Source organism: Drosophila yakuba, chromosome 3L (genome assembly GCF_016746365.2).
Source record: "Drosophila yakuba strain Tai18E2 chromosome 3L, Prin_Dyak_Tai18E2_2.1, whole genome shotgun sequence".
In the NCBI taxonomy this organism is placed as follows: domain Eukaryota; kingdom Metazoa; phylum Arthropoda; class Insecta; order Diptera; family Drosophilidae; genus Drosophila; species Drosophila yakuba.
Genome location: NC_052529.2, coordinates 18648240 through 18669152, shown reverse-complemented (window position 1 = coordinate 18669152; position 20913 = coordinate 18648240). Strand labels below are relative to the sequence as shown.

At 42.6% G+C, this 20913-nt stretch overlaps 1 protein-coding gene across 1 annotated transcript; it reads right to left on the bottom strand.

Moving 5' to 3' along the window:
• Window position 1: 1 nt before the first annotated feature.
• On the bottom strand, window positions 2-9393 carry LOC6539522 (palmitoleoyl-protein carboxylesterase NOTUM). Its single transcript, XM_002086375.3, has 4 exons — window positions 8972-9393; window positions 3073-3475; window positions 2445-2957; window positions 2-2380 (listed from the first exon to the last, which is right to left on the bottom strand). Exons 1-4 carry the CDS (start codon window positions 9044-9046, stop codon window positions 1362-1364), a joined length of 2010 nt encoding a protein of 669 aa, XP_002086411.2. The 5' UTR covers window positions 9047-9393; the 3' UTR covers window positions 2-1361.
• Between the last annotated feature and the right edge of the window lie 11520 nt (window positions 9394-20913).

The following is a 20913-nucleotide window of genomic DNA, read 5'->3' as shown; positions in this document are numbered from 1 at the left end:
GTTTGCATTTAATTATTTTTCGGGTTTATTGGATTGGCTTCCTTCTTCAAACATTGGTCGATTTCATCTTTTGAAAATGATAACCAGTTCATTTGAACAACGCTAACAAAAGCTATTAAGCTTGCGAATTGCATTACGTGTATGATTATCACTAAGTTTAAGTACAACAATTCTTAGGGCTAAACTTCAACCAGTTCTGTACAGGCTTAGCATAAGTTACTACTTTTAAATAGTTAATTTGTGTGCGATTTATTCTCGTTTATCTAGAAATTCTTTACAAACATTGCTACAATTATTTATTCGATTTGTTCACTTCGCTTCTGGTTAGCTATTTAGCTTGCTATTGTATCTTTTATTTATATTTATTTATTCATTTTCTCTTCAACGGAATGCGGGCGGTATTAAGTTAAGTATTAAGTATTTGATTTTCGTTGCACAGGTACGCAATGCTATGTGAAGGCAGCTGTTTATCAATTTCATTCATTCTTACTGATCTGAGGTAGGTACAAAATAAGTGTATAAAAAAAAATATAAAAAAATAATAATCATATGCGTGGGGCATGTGAAGCAGTCTAGATTCCACACAAAAGTAAAATCCTAAACGGGCCATAAATTATCAAATAAATTACATAAACATTTACGTTCATTAAGCATATCTATGTAAACTATGCTATTTATCAATATATATATGTAAAAAAACATAAAAACAGTCTTGTGGTTGCATTTGTGTTTAGTTTCTCGTTAAGCAGATTTCATTTCTTTGATTATGATTGCAGAATGCGAATGAATAAATGTGGCGAATGTGAATGTGAATACGAGTACGAGTACGAATACGAATACGAATAGGAGTTGCAGTTCGAGTAGGACTATAAATAAATTCTGCTTAATTACTGGGTACTATGCGCATGTCTTTTCTTCTTGGTGTGTTCTAGGAATTGGAGTTATCTCCGCTAATGTGAGTGTGTTTGGGGTGGTATTATGTAATATTTACAGAGCGGCCCCACCTACAAACTATATATATAAGGGGCGCCTATTTACAGTAGGGTGGGTCGAGTTCCATAGACCTCCAAAAAGTGCTTGCAAATCGTAGAGTGTTCTATTTTTAAAAATAATCAAAGTTAAAAGGAAGAACTTCTTCCTTATTGATCTTATTTTCTGTTAAGGATGTTCAGTTAATACAGCTAAGGATCAGAACTCTCTTGTAGTTTAAAATCACTAAGATATTTAAGTAACTTGTCAAGTTTTACGCTTTAAGATAGAAACCAAGAAACTGTGCATAATATCCCTAAAGTATTTTCGTTCTCCTACGATTTCCTTGCCCATCTTTGGATCCCCCAAGGGGTACAGGGTATTTGGTGAGCCTAGTTGGCCTGCTGGGTGAGCATGTTGACCAATTCGGTGCGCTCCATGTTGTTGAGCGTGTGCATGTCGACGCCCAGAGCGGCGGCCACCGCCTCGATGTCCAAGCCGAAGGCGGTGAGCAGCTCCAGGAAGCGCATCTCCTCGCCGGTCATGGGATTCGTGAGCGTGGGACAGGAGTGATTGCACTGCGGCCAACTGCAGCGTTCCAGGAGACGGAGGCCGCACTTCTCCGGCACTCGCGGCACGCGATTGCGCTTCTTGGACTTTGTGCCCGCGGAGGCGTTGTTGGAGGAGCGTGTCTTCTGGGGCGCACTCGCCTCCAGCAAGACTCCGGCTGCCGGCTGTTCCCGCTGCATTTTCATCTGCTGCTGCTGGGCCTTCCTGCGTCGCTTTCGCTGCTCCTGCCTTTCCTCGGGAGTCAGCTGCTGGCGCCGCCGCTGCTTCCGCTGCTCATTGGGGCTGTTATCCTTCTTGTTCCGATGCTCCTGCGCTCCATTAGCCTTCTTCTGCTGCTGCTGGCGGCGCCGTTGCTTGCGCCTCTGTCGCTGCTCCTGGCGCACTCGTTTCCGCTCCTCCCGCTCCTCCTTGCTGAGGTGATTGTGCCTCCGCTGCTGCCCTCCAGTTTGGGCCACGTTGTTCTGCTTCTGGCGCTGCAGCCGCTGGCGGTGTCGCTGGTGTCTTTGGTTATTGGCATGTGGTGGATGCGAGACCGCCGTCGATGGCTCCGTGGAACGCTTGAGCTTGTCATGACGCCTGCTGCGTGTTGAGTGCTCCCAGCAGCGCAGTGCCGAGGGCAAGGATATATCGTCGATCTTGATATTGACCCAGTCGCGTTTGAACAGCACCCCATGACCTATGCAACTGGGTGCGAAAACGGCGCTCACATTATCCAGCGAGGATCTCAGGGCGCCGCCCATTTCGTGGATGTAGTTCCATTGCTGCGGCGTTACGGGTGCTCCAACATTATCCACTCGCATTTGGGCCTCGTCGAAAAGCCATTGGAAGACGAAAAGGGGCGCTGTTTGGAGGTGAAAAGCGGTTTAAATAAAATCTAAAATCTCTTTAGGTTAAAGACAACATACTTTTTAGAGTGGGATATAGTCGGTATCCGTAGTAACACCTCCAGGGCTCCGTGGGATAACTTTTGGTGCACTCCTCGGGCAGCAGGCCCTGCCACAACTTCCATCCCTGACGCACTGCCTCATTGGAGGCCACTGCCGCCGGCGTGTATGGCTCTCTGTCCAGGAACCAGCCAGAGTCACTCACTCCTCTCACGGTGATCTGTAGCTTTTTCTCGTTGACAAGAAAGTCGCGAATGCGATCCAAATTGAGCATCACACCCAGGCCACCAGCCGATGAGCCCACGAGAAGCAGTTCGCCACCAGGCACTCGACCCAATCCCACGGGAATCAGCTCTGCGATCACCTGGCGCAGGATCAGGGCTCCCATGAAGCGCCAGCTGTTCTCCCGATCGCTGGTATCCGGCTCCGTACGCGTTCCCGACCACGAGTCACTGCTGCAGTACGGGATGAGCACGTGGTTGGCATTGTGCCAGTAGGGATTCTCCTCGGGATGGGGCGACAGAATGCCTCCAACTGGAAAAGGAAAATGTAGTGATTACTTTTCGTTGTTCCGTTTAATTTGTTAGATTAGTTGAATATAAGCAACGTATTGTTATGAAATGAAGAGTATATTCGCTATCGGACTCACCATCTCTCGTCTCTGGCCACTGGGAGGAGGTCATCAGGTGGCGCAGGCGCATCCACCTGGCGCGGCACGAGCGCACGTCGAAGCAGTGCCAGCCGCCCTCGAGTAGGACGATCCACTTCTTGGAGCTGGGATGCTTGCGCAGGTAGAAGCCGGCGTGGCTGCCATCGTTGCAGGTGATGCTCGAGTTGGCCAGGTTGGCGCGCTTCAGGGAGCGGCTGTGGTCGCCGGAGCCGCTGGCCGAGTGCATCACCATGTAGTTGCGCTGGATCATGTTCATGCTGGTGTCCCTCAGGGGATCCTTCTCCTGCAGACTGGCTGCGTCCAAGATGCCGCTGCTGCGCGCGGCTGGCAGCTGACTAAACGTGGCCAAGAGCAGCAGAAGCGTTAGCAGCGGCGCTGCTGTCTGTGTGATCGAGAAAAGAGCAGGGAAGAGAGTTGCTTTAGTGTCTAGTGTCGCTACAGAGTGAACAATATATGGCTAAGATGATGGAAGAGATGCTGCTCTCTGTTTGGGCCGAAAAATCACTCGCGGCTCTCTCACGCGACCAATGAGTGGTGTGTGTGTTTTTGGCGGAAAACTTGCTTTGATCAAAATGCGAGCAAGAAGCTTTGCGATAAGATCAAAGAAATTGTTGCCGCCTGCCGTTTCGTTGTGTTATTTTCCCCCTCCCCCCTTTTCCTTTGTCTCTGGTTTTTTGGTAGATTTGTTGTTGTTTTTGATTTTACATAGAGAGAAACACGGAGAGACAACCTTAAGGTATTTAGTCAAACACGGCAAGAAATTGTAGTTAATCATACGCCCCGTGGGCCAGTCAAACAAATTTCAATTTCACAATGTCATGGCCGCTGACGCGTGGTAATCACCAGTTCTTGGCTTTGAACTTAAGGTCGCCTCGTTGTTTCTTTTCACTCTTTTTTCCCCTCTTTTTTTTACACACATCAATCAAATGAGCTATCTGGCGATTTGCTTCGTCGTTTCGCTGATTCTCGACTTCGACTTCGAGTTCGGGTTTGGTTTTTGTTTAGCTATTTTCCAGCAATTTGTAAATAAGACAATAACAATAAGAACAACAAAACACATTTGCCGACAGCATGGGCAACGATTTTAGTGTCTCAGTGTGTCAGTCTGTCAATTCTGTCTACGGTCTTGCCTCCGCATAAATAACCATTCAGAAATCGTAAAGAAATCTTCAATCAATGTTTATACAGGCCTTTGAAGTCCGCCGATTCCTGCCGATTCGTTGCCGCCAGCCACGACAATTTGCAGACAGAAAAATGCAAATGACACAAACACGAAACGACGAAACGAAACAACAACAAAAAACTCTGGCAATTATATTGGCCAAAGGCCTACAAAGTATAATTTTGTTTGGGCCAACTCAACTCAATTCAGCTCAACTCAAATGCAAAGTGGTGCTAACGGTAGCCAGCCAGCCGTCATTAAAATATATCCATATATATCTGCGGCGATATCGGTGGTTTTGCCACTTAAGTATTTATATATATTTATAAACCCAACAATCTGGTTCCCCCGAATTCAAATGAATTATGCAAAATGCAGGAATTCAGATAAATTTGGTTTAACAAAATCATTGACAAATACCCTGGTTGATAACGTTTTAATAATAGTGAATTGATTTTATTTGACAGTATGCTTTATAAATTTCGATTAAGATGTGCGCAAGCTTGATTTATGAAAGCCATCCATTTATTTCGTTGCCAATACAATTTTAAATCAATATGATAGTGAAGAGGGTAAATTATTCCGAATATTTTAATTAATACGTTAAATACTAGTTAAGTTTAAAGTACAGATATATATATATGGAGTTTGTAATAAACTTTATATAATAAAAAGCTTTGGAAATGCCATAGTTTTATTTTACCCTTTAAAATCATGTTTTATTTTAGTTAAACTTTTAAGAAGTACCCCCATTCTCAGCTTTTCAGACCCAACTCACCCCATTCCTCTAGTTCTCACCCCATCCCCCGATACTTCTCCACTCTGCACGTCTCTTACAACAGGTTTGGATATTTTTCGGGTCGTCTTAGCCGCTCGTCGTCTGATGTTTGCCGCCAAACAACGAAATTGACAAGAGCTCGCTCCTCAACACCAGATGAGTAGTTTCCATTGTTGATTAGTTCAACTGCGCCAACTGCGGCCACAATGAACCACCAACCAACCAAAAAAAAGCAAGTAAAATAAATACAAATAAAAAGATTTCACGTGTGCGTGCGCGGATTTACGTTTGAGTAAACACCGGCAAAGAAACAGATACAGATACAGATACACCTAGAGATACGGGTGAGCGTACGTTGCACTTGTTGTTTACCTGTTGCGAGGGGAAAATAGTGAAAAAAAAAACTAAAGAAAACGGCAGCGCCGATGAACAAAAAACAAAAACAGAGGCGGCGTGGCCAAAGGAAAAATGTTCACAAGCGCCGCTTAATTACCCTATATAGAGTCTTAAGTTGCGCTATTAATTGCGGGCACTGCTTATTAATATTTTGCCTTATTTTCTTCTTTTTTCCACCTTTTTTTCTTAACTCATACCCCTCCTTCCCCCAGCGGCGAAGCCGACAAAGGAGCGCTATTCTGCTTGATTCGATTCGATTCGAATGGAATCGAATGTCTGGGGGCTGGCTGGCAGCCAACTACTTGTCGCACCGATTATATTGTCAGTTTTTATTAATTGCTGCAAATACTCGGTCGCGATTGCGACGCGATGGCGCTAAGCGTTCTTTATATGCGCGGTGTGTTTTTTCTTGCCACTTTTTTCATTTATTAAAAAAATCGAGTATACGCCCCGTTGTGACTTGAATTGATTTGATTCGATTGCGCTGGCAATTGACTGCGACTGTGCGCCCCTTTTAAGTGTTTTTAATCGAATTGCCATTTGCATTAGCTTAGGGATTGCGAGTTACGCCAATTCGCGAAAGTTGATTTGATTTAAAAATGATTAAACCATATTTGCAGCAGTGGGTATGAATTCGTGGCAAATATTTTTTAATTTTAATTTTAATGTGTTATTCCATTGAAAAACTCTTTTAAATATTCGGTTTTTAAATATTTAATCTTTCTTTAGCAGATTATTTGATATTCAAAATAAGAAATGTTAACTGTAAAAAAATCTAATATAGATAAAAGAAATATATAGTTAATATTAATTCATTCTGCTAGTTGTTTGACTTAGCGAGGCTTGCCTGTATGCTGAGTTATCTAAGCACAATCCATAACGACCTTGTCCAAATCAAAGGGAGGCCGTCGTCGCTGGTCTCGGAAAAGTGGAGGCAGCTCCACTTCAGTGCTGAGGTTGTTGTTATTCTTGGCGCACTTGCAGCAGCAACAACAACAACAAGAACAACAACACCAACACCAAGAGCAATAACAACAACTACAAACGGACGAGCGCTTTTCAGTCACTCGCAGCTTATCGCAATACGCTTAAACAAACAGCGGTCTGGGGCATAAATAAACTTCCGTTGCCGTTCTCATGGCACTTGTTGTTCTTGTTCTTGTTATTATTGTTTTATTTGTTGTTGTTGTGGTTCCTGCTGCCAGTTTGTTTGCGTTTCCCCACCTCTTCCCACCCATACGAACCCATATCGCTGTCTCTGTCCCGGTCTCTCTGTTGTTTGCCGGCTTCAATTGCCATTGCCTTCAGTTTGCGCGCGTAACCAGAATCGTTACGAAAGAGAGCGCGCTCTTACCAAATAAAATAAAAAAGTTTAGGAAATATCCCCGAATTGTTGAGAACTCGGATCAAGGACCCTTTGTGAGTTACAGAGGCTTCAGTATGTGATCACCAACAGTGATTATATAATATAATTATATAATGTTTGTTGTCAGTAAAATATATTTAAAATATATATTTTATACATCTCTTGTTTGGATTATTGAGTTATTATTTACAAGATCGACGTACAACTTGTTAGTTTGTAACGCGTTAATGGAAGTGAACATTTCTATTTTGCCTAACTTTCAGTGTTAATTTTCCATGGTAATTTGCCAACTTTCCCACTTTTACCTGACTAATCCTGGGCAGCTGTAAAAGATTGATTTGTTCACCGGTTGTGACCTGAATTGCGTTTTTTTTTTAGATTTTAGAATACTTAAAGCCACGGGCCTAGGCGTTCATAATTGCAGTTCCCGAAACCTGAACGCTCCGCCTTATGGTTTCAGTTGTTTTTCTCTGCCTGCCGGGCATAAAAATACACCTGTTTGCGGCAATTTAATACTTTTTATGGCAGGGAAATAACGCAGTGGCTGCTGTTGCGCTGCTGTTGCTGTTGCTACTGCATTGCTGGCATGGCAAAGGCGCAGGTAATTCGGAAGCAGCCTCAAATGAAGCCGCAGGCCAGCGGGAATGGGAATCCGAAGGAGTATATGGGTATGGGTATGGCCATTGGTATGAGTATGGGTATGAAGCGGTAGTGGAGCGGCAACAACAAAAGCGAAGCCGCCGAAACGTGTAGCCAGTGCCAACAGCAGCGTTATTAGACCGGCCTGATCTGAGTATCTGCATCTGTATTTGTACTTGTATCTGTTTCTGTAGCTGTAGCTGTAGCTGTATCTGTTGCTGAGTATCTGTATCTGTGGATGTGCGCACGTCTGCCAAGCGGTCGCCTTTACCGCTGCTGCCCGCTGATCGCTTTTTACTCCGAGCGCGCTAAACCCGTGCCGTTTTCGGCTTTGTACTTTGCCGCCCATGGACTCGTGTATGTTTGCGGCATGTTGCAAAGCAGATCGAAGCTGGCCAGCACGGCACCGAGAGAAATTGGGGGGATCTTTAACTTTAATATGATTTTTTTAATTTCTAGTTCAGAACTGCCAATTAATTAAAGGGAATACGAAGCCGAAGTAGATTATAGAATCATAGTAAACTAGTAATCATTTGTGCTTAATAAACATTTAATTTACTTAATTTTGTAAAGTTTTGTACTTTAACATGATAATAGTTACAATGTAAGCAACTAAAATCAATAGCTGGATGATTTTAGCTACAACATTTGACAATCTGTTATAAAGTTTCTTACAATATGTCATTACCCCAAAGTCTTAAAATTAAGCACCCTTTTTATTTTGAAAGAAATTATTCACAAAATATTTAGATCACTTTGAAGAACAAGCAAAATTGTTTGCCGTGCAGTTCGGGCCAACTACAAAAAGCCAAGGCATCGTCGTCGCACTCATTGATCTTAACTTTGAAAACAGTAGCTACTACGGCCGAGGAGTGGAGTAGATGTGGCTCTGGCTGAGGATGTGGATGTGGATGTGGATGTGGCTGTGGCAGGGGCCGCATGGCAATGGGGATGTGGAGATGTGGGGATCTGGGGATAGGGGCCTCGACTTGATGCGAAGTGGGGCGCACGAAGGCGGCCTGCACTTTGTTGTTGCTGCTGCTGATGAGGGTTTTTGGTTAGCTACACTTAAAGACCCATTCCCCGCTCATTTCTGTCGGCCTTTTTGTTTTCTTCCCATCCGAATCCCCATTCCCAATCTGCAACTTATTTTTCTCTGCTCTTTTTGTTTTCCGCCTTTTCTGTGGCTTTTTGCGCACGCAGGCAAATTTAATCTCGTTTTTTATGCCCTTGCAAAGGATTTTCAAATTGATTTCGACCCTACTATGCTAATGTCGTAAATAAAGCTGTAGAGGGTTTGGGTTTTCGGTGTTTTCTCAACTGAGTTCTCACAACCTGGCCAGCGGCTTAAGTCGGAAGCTATTAATTTTAATTGACGTGCTACTGTATTTTTTGGGTTTTCAGCTTAAGCGGCAACTTTTGATATCCCCCCTTTTGCCTATATTAATTTTTTTTTTTTTTTGTATATTAATTCGCAGCAGCTTCATATTTCATTTGTGGGGCTACCGTATTTCGGCGTTCGCTTTTGATAACTCACCTGCTGTGGCTTAATCCATTTATTTGTAGCTTCTCCGGCTTTAGCTGCCATTTTATCAATTTGTTCGACTGCCATTTTCGATTCGATTACACATAGATATAGTATAGATTAAATATAGATTTTCTGTTGTTTGTTTTGCTTTTTCTCTTTTTGTTCAGCACAGTTTGGAGCACTTTTTGGGGCGCTGCATTGTATGCGATCGTTATTGATTTTTGTTTTGGCACTTATCAACTTGTGATTTTGATTTCCGTAGGGCGGGGGTTTTTCTGATTTCTCGTCGTTTAACTGTGAATTAATGTATTTGATTCGATTCTGTTTTCTACTCTGGTGATAGCACTGCAATGTTTTCTTATCTGCGGCACGGCACACGCGCTCTAAACGTCCGCTCACGTCGAATGCTCGCCACGGAATGAAATTTTACCTTGCGCTGTGGAAGTGCCGAAGTTGCTGCTCTGCTACCGCCGCTGCCGCTGTAGCTGCCGCTGCCGCTGCCACTGCCACTGCCGGATTCGCTGCTGCGGTCGACGTCGTCGCTCTCTCTCACGTGCTTACCGCTCGCTCTCGCCTTCTCACTCTTGGCGGTATTTGTATTTGTTTCGTCTGCGTTTTTGTTTAGAATACGCAAAATAATAACAAAACTAATAATAAACTGCAGGGCAATGCAAGTTGAGAGAATCGCGGGCAGCGCTGCAACTGCGTCGCCGAAGAGGCAGTGGCAGTTTCATCGGCAGCGGCGGTAGCAGCAACAGCAGCAGCAGCATCAGGAGCAGCACCTACTTGTTAATAAGCGTATTAAGGTTCCCTTTGATCTGCTTAATCGAATGCCGAAATGAAACTCAACGCGCTTCTGGTCTTCTCGCTCGAGTTCGTTGCCTAAGTCTTTTGTTTTCTGACTGCGCCTTTTTTTCTTCCCCTTGCTTGGTTAATGCTAATTTAGTGTAATTGCAATTATAATGCAAACTCTCATAATTCGCTCATCGCATATATATGTTGTTTTTATTGTTTTCCATTTTTTTTTTGGCTGGGTCATTTGGTGTTTTATAGCTGTCGGCATTTCGTGGAAACGAAGCAATTTTGATATGGCCCTGGACATTCGGCAGCTTGGATGCGGCTTAAAGACATAAAATCTCAATAAAGTAGCCAGCGACTTTTATCTAATTGTAAATCTAAAGGCGAATTCCCCGTTTCAGCAGCAGACCCTTGCCACACTCTTCTTTATAGGAAACTCAATTAATAAGAGATCATTAAAAATTCTTCTTTTTCGGGCCTTTTGATTTTTGCCGTATTTGGCCCCGAAATCGAAATTCTTTTACGATTTACCCCCGCCCCAACGACACCCCGGCACAACCATAAAATTGATTCGCTTTTGCAAAAATTTTATCACTGACCAAATTGATTTTAGCTGTTCGCCGCCGTCGCAGCTCTGCTTCAATAGAAATTGTAGGCCTAAAGGAAGAAGGCAGGGAGAGCAAAAAAAAAATAAAATGAATTGGAAAAATGAGAAAAACAAAACAGTGCCTGAAAAAATGATGTCCAACTGGCGGCGACGGCGGCGGCAAACTTAAAAGTGGCAAATAGAAAGGAGCCGACCCGGTCGACCAGTCCGATTCAGTGCAATATTTATGCATTAAGTACACGCAATTATTATGCGACAACGGCGGCGGCAGCATCTCAGGAGATTATTGATGCTCGCATTGCTCATACGCAGCGTGGCCATCCACCAACCACTTGGCGCTTGTGCCGTTCCAGCAATTAAAACGCCGCCAGCACGCGATGAATGCCATAAACATTTGACGCGCAATCAGCAGCAGCAGCAGCAGCAGTTGCAGTTGCAACTCCTTCGGCTACAAGAGCAGCAATTACAGCAGCACAAATTCAAAGACACTCCATGACGATTTTGCCAGCGGGATGAGCATGTGGCTGTGATGAGTGCTACTTTTACTGCACCGCGAACTATTGGAGCATAAACCAATTATTTTAATATTAATATATTTTAGTAGCAAGACAACAATTGAAAATTGTAAAACAATATATTCGAAGCACAGACAGATAGCTATGTATGTTTAATGAAAACAAACTTCACAAGTTTACAATATTTAGCAAGTTTAGAGAAGAGTTTAGAGGGAACACAATCGTTCCCAAAGTCTTAGCAGTTTATTTTGCCTAAAAAAACGAACGTTGCTGAATTAAATGGATGTGCTATTTAGCAAAAATCTCAGTGCACTGGAAATGGACAAAATATTAAAGGAGTAAAACCATAATTTATTGTTGTCTTTGAAACGAAAAACTAAACCTGATAAGTGTCAAAAACAATTTGTATTATTTTCGTTGTTTTCCTTAAAATTTTGATTTACCGCAGCACTCAAAACGTCGATGTTCCCATCCTCAGCAAGGTGTGCTACTTTTATTACACTGGAAGAACTTTTTGTGCAAAATGAAGCAAACCCAAATTGTAGATAGCATAGTAAATAAAACCGATTCTCGCTGATTCAAAAAAGAAGAAATGAAGGATTTATTTGTGGTTCCGACAAGCTAGAGCTTATTTAAATTTGAAAGTGCGTAGATTTTCTTGCGGTGTGGGGCCAGGAAAACAGATCACGGGCGGACGGACATGGACATTCATTTCGCTTAAGCGCACTAACCGGGTAAACTGGTCGGTGTCTTTGATCCTGGCATTCTATTGTTCCGTTTCAAAGGCCACTATTATGTAAACAATCGGCGGCTTTGATCTTGGCCGCATCAAAGTGTTGCCGCCGCGTTTCATCTTCTGCCGCATGCAGCAAATAGCAAGCAGCAAGCAACAAGCAGCAGCGCCAGCTGATGCGGTGCCCCAGCGGAAGATGATGACCATGATGATGATGATGACGATGAAGATGAAGATGACGATCACGATGACGAGAAAGAGGACGGCGAGGAAGCGACAGGCACTGCGTAGTTAAAGCTGCTACATCGCTACCACCGCTGCTGAGCTATATAATTTCGCATGGAGAACGGAGCACCTGGAATACAGAGCCTCTACCTCAGCCGCAGTTTCAGCCTCATAACTTTGGGCATAATCTTCAAAGCGCCGACCGACCGATCGCTTGACATCAATCGACTCGACCATTCGGCCGCTCTAATCCCAACAGATGGGCTCCCGGATCGCCGGTCGCCGATAAGCAATTAAAATTTCATTTAATGCACAACTTTATTATCGGTTTGTCCCAGTCACGGTCACGTCCTTTGATCCTTTTGCCCGATTTCAGGATCCGCTGCGCAACTGTTCTCCAGCGTTTCCTCTTCTTTTTTGCGAAAAGCAAAGCGGCCTCTCTCTGTGGGAAACGCAACAGGTGCGCCGAGGCTCCAGCATCCAGCATACAGAATCCAGCATCCAATCTCCAGGCTGCAGCAGCATTTCTCATCCATCAACCGGCGGAGCGGGCATCTCGAATTTCATCCAGCCGGGGATCATAATTGCATTGCTCTCCATTGACGGAGGTCAGTGATGTGGATGGTCGCAAGGTGGTTTACGGAAATTGTTAAGTTAATACCAGTTAATTATACCAGAATTTATTGACACCTTAGTTGAATGAAGAAAAAAAACCACAGCATATTGTTAAAATATATTAATATGGGTATATAATTTGAATTCCCTCCCTGAATTCCTTCAATATTTTAAAATACTTTCCATTAAGGACTAGAAGTCCCAGCTTTCATCAATGATGTCATCAAGATGGTAAAGAATTAGAAAGAATTCATAAGGAGCAAATGGAAAATTGTTCGATCTTATAATCTTAATACTATATCAAAAGTCTCAAATAGAAAGTGTTAAAAAATCCTTGGGGAAATGCAAAGATTATCATTTAGCTAATATAATTTACAATAACTATTGTAAGACTTTAATTTTTGGTTAAATTTCCATTAATTTTGTTTATCTCTTAGGATGAATGATTTGTTTAATAAGCGGTGAGCTCTATGGTTACTCCAAAGGCCTCCGTTACTCCAAAGGTGAGCTCTATGGTTACTCCAAAGGCCGCCAGAGATGGCTGCAATGGTTTCCCCACTTTGCCAAGGGGCAACCACTTTCTGGTGGCACTCTCTCGGATCGCACGCTCCAATGTTGCACGCTCCTCAGGTTTGTGCTGTGGCTGCTGCTGCTGCTGCTGCGGTCCACTTGGCGGCAAATTGCTGTTGCATGGCGATGGTGTTGTTGTTGGCCGGCAACTAAGACGTAGACAAAGTCGGCGAAACAACAAAGCGAAAATCTCTGCATAGGGGCACACGCCATTCCGAACATCAAAGCGCGCCGCCAGCACAGATTTTCTGAGGTTACCAACGCCACCGTTGGGGCAGCAGCAACATCAGCAGCAGCAACATCAGCAGCAGCAACAGCAGCAGCAACATCAGCACCAGCGACGCATGCGCAGAACTCTGCTCATTTGTGTTTTGAGGCGCATTGTGCGACGCGCGTGTTAAGTGGACTGTGAATATGAGAGGAAAGTTCCCAAAGGAGCCAAATAAAAAACATGGAACGAAGAAATTGCCTCGACTATGGGATACTCTCTACATACTCCCTTGATGTCATACGTGACTCACTAAAAAATCAATATGCTATAACTTTATTAATTTGTAGTACGATACATGATACTTATAATGTTGATTCACTTAATAAATAAAACGAAAAAAAAAAAAAAAAAAACTTATAATGTTGCATACTTATGAGCGTTCATTTCTTAAGATAATATATCTTTACAAGATCATCTAGATGATCTTAGACCTATATAAAATAAATATAAGATTTATGCGAACGCTTTGAATTAATTTGTTAAATTGTTTAACGATTTCATAACAGTGGCATAACATATAAATTTATACATTTTTTAGAGACATCGTAGTTTTCTGCATCTTATTCCCTGTGGAGTACAACATACCCTATTTCTGGACAGGTAACGGGTATGCACATTTCTTGCCGCCAAATAAATGCAAGTCCAGTTCCTGGACCTCCTCACCTCCTTTCCCCATAACCTTCTTCACCTTCACCTTCCAGCATCCCCTCTGTTCTTAATCAAGAAACGCAGCGGCGGCGTATCACGGTAGCACTTTAAACGTAAATTGCTTTTAACATGGTTATTACAATCTTAACGTTTGTCTGGGCCACGAAGCACTTCAGGCGGCGGCAACCTGTTGTTGTTGACGTTGTTATTGTTAGTGCTGCCGCTGCTGCTGTTGTTGTTGCAGTTGTTGTTGCCACAGGCGGCAATAGAATTCCGGCTAAGATCGCTCGCTCGGTCGGTCGGTTGATCTTCGTTTGTGTATTTCTCTGGGATTGGGATTGGGATCGGCATTGGGATCGGGACGGCGACTGAAACTGGGTCTGGATTACTCTTTCGGAAGATTCGTGTAATTATGATTGCGCGATTATTATTGGATTGAATTAGTTGTCGGTGGATTTTGCTTTAATCGAAATGGTTTTGTTCTTACATCCACCGCTCTTTTCACTGTTTCTGTGGCTTTCTTTGCTAATTAGTCGAGCACACGGCAAGATCAAAAACGGCATCATTTTGTACACAGGAAAAAACAATAAAAATACAAAAAATATTTGCATTGGATTTAAAACAAGCTATTATGGTGTCTTTAATATAGAAAGTAAATGTATCTAATATTTTTGTTACACCACGACCACATATTATTTAAAAACCATCTAAGCCAATAAATATAACTTGCCTGAGGTTCTAAATCAAATATCCAGATGAATAAAATGGGTATGGAATTCCTGGATACAAAAACATGGTTAACTATCTTTTTAATACATTACAAAAACTATGTATGTTTTTGTTGCGTTTGCATTACTCTTCTGCAAGTTTTTAAAAAACCTTTAAAGGTCTTATTTGTTGGTAAGTAATAAAAATGAAATGTCAAATTGAAACTTTAAAATTACAAATATAGTTTATAAAGTATACTCCTAACCTCGAGTATATGATGGCAATAAATGTTCTCGGTGTAAGTTACCCGGTTGAAATTGGAGAGACTGCAGGAGCGGCAGGATTAAGTGCGGCGAACTAGCCTTTTTGGGCGATAATCTTGCATTTTAAATATTTCGCAAGAAGCAACACGCAAATCCGCTGACTTGTCACACCTTCGACCGCAGGTATACCACCTATACATAGGTGGGCAGCCAGGAAGCAGGGAGGGACTTAAACGTAGCACCTTGTCAGGTGGTGCTGATGGCAGTGGGAATGGCAATGGCAATGGCGATGGCGATCCCGAGATGGTGATCAAAGCAGCAGCCGCTGATTAAAGACAAAAAATGAAAACACGACGCACACATGGCAAAAGGGGGGAATTTGTCGCCTTTTGTGTAGCTGCATTGCGCAGCGCCGTCAAACGAAAGTATTTAATTTCAGGTAAATTTGTAAGATAAATAATTGTCGCTTACCTGAAAGAGGGGAACACGATGCGCTTCAAAGAACCTCATTGTGTTTTGCATATGCTGCCGGCGGCGTGTGTGTTCGCCCTTACGGCCAGAACTTTGGCCCAAAGGACCTTCAAAAGGTCCGCCGCTGGTGGTGTAGATTATGGGACAACGATGCCATTGTTGCAGCCGGAGGATCGCATCGCCTGCTGCGACCGGATCACAACAGCGGGACACGGACGATCAATAATGACCCGGATCAGCCTCGGAATCAGCAGTTCGTGCCCCGCTCGGCAGTTCGACGTATCACTTTTGAGGATTCGAGTTCGGGAAGGCGAACGCCGAGATTCCCATTTCGAGCAACTCCAAATGTCAAAACACCCGCCACACACATCGAGTCATCATAGCTGCGATTGAATCCTCAAGAATCTCACAGCTGGTGGCAATGATGACGAATCGGAAATGGAACTGGATGCGCCAATGCCCAAGCGTCGGCTGTAATCAATAAGCCGAGAAATTTGGAACCACTTGCAGGGCAGCACCGTGGTATGAATCGTATCCTCACCGTCATATGTAGTAATGTATATATTAAATATACTATGATTCTTTCAAAATTACTCATTTAACTCATTGACAAAGTTTTTGCTATAATTATTTGACAATTCAAATTTGTTATAAATGTAAGGTCAGTGTAACTCGTGAATATGGATGTCCCTACTCCATACTAGTTGAAGCTATTGTAGGAATATTTTATCTCTTTTCAGTGTCCGAAAGGCATTGCTTATGACACCTTTATGGCCCACTGTGCACGGGTCACGGCCCATGCCATTGTCTCCCACTGTGCACTCATCAAATTGTGCCAAGATTTACGAGGCCCTTGATTGAGTTTTCTTGTGCTTTGAATACGGCGAACTTCACACAGGACCACCGCACAGAAACTGAACTGAGATATAAGATGTGAGCTGTGGAATGGGATCGGATGGGATGGGATATGTGGGCTATAAGATGGAAGATGGGCGATTTGGGAAAACGGTTTCCTGGTAGTTGGCCATTGTGATGTTCCGATGGTCTGCAGTTCTGCTGCTCTGCTGTTCTGCTTTTAGCCATGGCAGTGGCTAAACTGCTTCTGATCACGATGCCATCGGACCTGGCCAGAATCAGAATTTCAGCCGCGCTCTCTGTTGTTTATAAGATGACAAATTGCGCTGATATCGCAACATGTTGATTGAGCGCACACGCGGCAACATTGTTAAGGCTAAGAGTGGTTGGGGCTGGAGTTGGGGCTTCCAATGGGGAATTCACTGAGGCGGCTGGGGAGCTTGGGTAGATCGTTTTCCAGTCCGGGATCTCGGTGCCCCGGGGCCCAACGACCGTCCCATCGACCGTCCCATCGACCATCAGCCATCAACCATCCCGTTCTGTGCGCGTGCTCACTCGTTAAGCTCCATTTCGGGCCAAAGCCGGGCCCCAGGTCGTATCTCAACTCAACTCAAGTCCCTGGCTGCAGCATGAAAGCCCAGGGAAATGAAGAAATAAATAAAACAGGCAACGGCATAAAACAGACTCCAGCCACAGCAGAAAATGCACCGAAAAATATTGCACAAGAAAAATTATTTCGGTATTTGATATAATATATTTATTATTATAATATTTCTCTATAAACATACATTAAAATGTATTGTTAAAAGTAAGAAGAAACTATTAAAGTATACCCACTTTTCTAGAAAAATACCTTATTCATAGTTTTGTTTAAAAAGTTATATAAATGTATACCTAAAACTATGTATGTATTCTAATAGGCATTATTACTTTGAAATGTATTAAATGTATTAAAAGACAATAATTAATGAGAATTAATATTCTATTAAAAAGCAAAATTTAATTAATATTTCTAATTCTAAGAGTTGTGCCTGACTTTAAGCTGTAAAATTACATACATTTGAAGTACAAATTATTTCGCAGTGCATGGAGAGAGGGAGAGCGATCTGGATAGGTGGAGAGAAAAAACAGAAACACAAAGAAGACTGGAGATGCCGACAAAGTAATAAACCAATTAGGACATCAAAGTGTTCAGCCGACAGCGGCAGAGCGCCGGCAGAGAGCAATCGCTGGAGATCTGAGAAGATCACAGAAATTTGCGCTGATCCGACTTTGATTCTAAGCTACTAAACGCAACCTACATATGTCACCGGCTGCCACGCCCCTCCGCCTCCCAGAGCCCAGAAGTTCTGCTCTAGACCCGGAACCATCCATCCTCTATTTCCACTTTCATATGCCGAAAGATTCATTCTCCAGTTTCAGAGGCAAACCACTTTGATCTTGTCAAAAGGATCAAATGTTCTGTGGGTACTTTTTAGACAATAGTATTTCAGTAATTAAGCATCTGTTGTTTGCTCAGCATACAAGCCTATTCTTACATAATGATAAAAACCCATTAAATTAATTTTTTATAATGAATTTTGAAAATGGAATGAATAAATTAAATTAAGGCATAAAGGAACGAACTAAAACTATGTTTAGTTTTTCTTTCTAATTGTATTCGTAGGTAATGAGTTTGTCAGCCGCACATTACTGTGTTCAGAAAATAACATTTCGCTTTAGAAATTATTTGCTAAACAATTATTGAAATGATATATTTTTTATGGTGGAATTATATATGAAACAGTACAAACATACACAACAATTCTGTGCTTTTCGAATGAAATTGAAATTTATTTTAGTACTTACTTATTTATCATTGTGTTGATTGGATTGGTATAAACGACAAAGTAAGCTCCTATTCAGCGTAGTAGAATTCGTTCCACTTCCTCTTGGCCAGCAGAACCGACCTCATCATAATAATCCATATTTTCATCCCATTTCGTCCGAATCTGCGGAATTTCGCGAGTGAGCAAGGTGTTTCGCTTGGGTCGTCATGCTGGCGCCTGGTCATCGCGACTCCCACCCACATTATGGCAATAGGTTGTGATTATGTTGGCATTATGCAGATATCTCAATTCGTTATCAGCTAAATCATCGGCACATGTGCGCCCACGCCAAACGGGAGCTGATCTGCGGCGGATCTGGCCAAAAGCGGCATTCATTAAGAATTTAAATCGCACATAATTAAGGCTCAATAAATAGCCGATCCGGCTTCAATATGGGGCATATGATATTAAGAGAGGCGGAGACAACAAACAAAAAACAAAACCGAGCGAAGATAACAAACGATAACCGCAGCAACAAACGGCATAATTAAATCATAAGACGTTGAACACATCATTAAAATCGTTCAAATCGCTACTCGACTTGAAAACTGGCTGCGAGCTGCGGAATCTGCTTACCCCTCGGCTAAACAATATAAATAAACATTTATAAAATGCATATTTATTTATGAGCATTGCTTTGTTTATTAATTCGAATGGGGGTCTGTGTGTCGCCGATTTGATTGGATCATGTGGGTGATCAGCGAGCGCTGATGGCTGCTCTTGCTGGAGAGGATTGCGGAAGGGATGGGATGGGAAGGCGGAGTGGTTTGAACTTGCCACGGCACGTGGTAAACGCGCTGCTTCAAAGGCGCCGGCCACATCCCACCTAAATGTAAGGCTGGCTTCAGTCTGGCGGCATCGGAGACTCCGACCAACCTCCACCAAGATCCAAGATCCAAGATCCCGCATCCAGCATCCAGCGTCCAGCGGCGGCATCAATATATAATCAGGCCGCTCCGTCAGGCTGCGGAGGCGATGTCCATAAAACTGGTTGCAAACGCACATAAACCATTTAAGCCGAAAAGAAATCGGCGCGCTGGCAACTCTAACGAGATAAACAACTCGGAGCCACTTTGAATGGTATTTTATTTTGTTTTTCTGAATTTTCGGCTGCGAGTAAGAAATCGATTTGGCTGCTATTTTCGATATTTTCGCCTCTGCGCTGCGGCCTTTTGAATTTCAAAGGGGGCCGGCATTTCATTTCACAAAGTCAAAACAGTTAATTTATATCATGTCGCGACTACTGGTCTTACTGATTTTGCATTTTCGACAGACCTCCGGCTACCGTCTTTCGAAATTGAAATATGAAAATGAAACCAATTTGGGGCCAGAAACCTGATTAGCGCCCCCCGCTTAATGCACGCATAGAAGATTGAAGCCCGGATTGGATGAGTCTTGGATTTGGAAAATCGAGAGATCGCAAATTAGTCAGATTATAAATGTACATACAGATGTGTGCGGCCATAAATTTGCGTATATCTCAGTGGCATTCGTTTGCTGAATGGAGCTGAAATCGAAAATGAAATCGTACACCGCGCGAAACTTTTGGTGCTTTTGATATGAGGAGATTTGCGGTAGGACTGTTTGTATTATCTAAAGAAATGTTTGCTTTAACCTGACTATTGGTAGAAGCTTTCCAAACTACTTAAACATATACTGTTTAAGGAAATAATTATACAAATTATTAGATCTCTACTACTTTCATGCCTTAAAGATCATTGCAACTTATTTATATAGGAATGTGTATGTCTATAATATTGTCGAGTATTGAAATATACGTTATTCCGATTTCGTTCATAGTACACCCTACAGGATCTAAGGACTATACATATACAGCTGCGAAAAAAAAAATAGCACCACTTGCCCAGTAAAACTTTGAATAAGTCTCCTACCTACAATTTTGGGTTTAAAAGGATCTGAAATACCTTTTTAGAAAGGTTAAACAATTCACTTTTTAGGAAATAAAAAAAAATCACAATTGTTCTATGAATTCTTAACTTATTTAAGGAACTTTATGAAAAATGACAAAAAAGGGCGAAAAAAATAATAGCACCACTTCATAAAAAATGGTTTAAACATAAAATATAAACTTAAGAGTAACAAATTCATTAATAACAAGTGATTGTATATTAAAACTACGCCGATCCCATTAATTTAGTGTTTGGTAGTGTATCCTTTATTAGGAATAACAGCTGCGCAACGCTTTGGCATGGAGTCAACCATGTCCTGGCACCGTTTTGGGGTTATATTGCTCCAGGACTCCTTAATCACGGTCCATAGGCTTTCGTTATTAGTTGGCTTAAAAGCTGCAACTGCCTTTTTAATATTCGACCAAAGGTTTTCGATGGGATTGAGGTCTGGCGACTGCGCAGGCCACTCCAGAACATGAACTGATCTATTTTGGAACCATTCCTTGGCTTTCCTGCTGGTATGCTTGGGGTCATTGTCTTGTTGGAAGACCTATTTTAGCGGCATATCATATTCAGCAAAGGGTAGCATAACCGTTTCCAAAATATCCACATACACATGCTGATCCATTATGGTTTTATCCAATGTATTGGTCCAACTCCATAGTAAGAAAAACATGCCCATACCATTACACTGGATCCGCCGTGTTTAATTGCTTCTACTGTGTCGTTTGGCTTATATTCGGTGTTCCTAGGGCGCCTTACATTCGATCAAGATCCATTGCCACCAAAAAAAACCACCTTGCTCTCATCTGACAATAAAAAGTTCGTCCATCTTTCGCATGGCCAATTTAAAGGTTCCTTGACGAACTTAATGCGCTTGGGTATGTGTCTCCC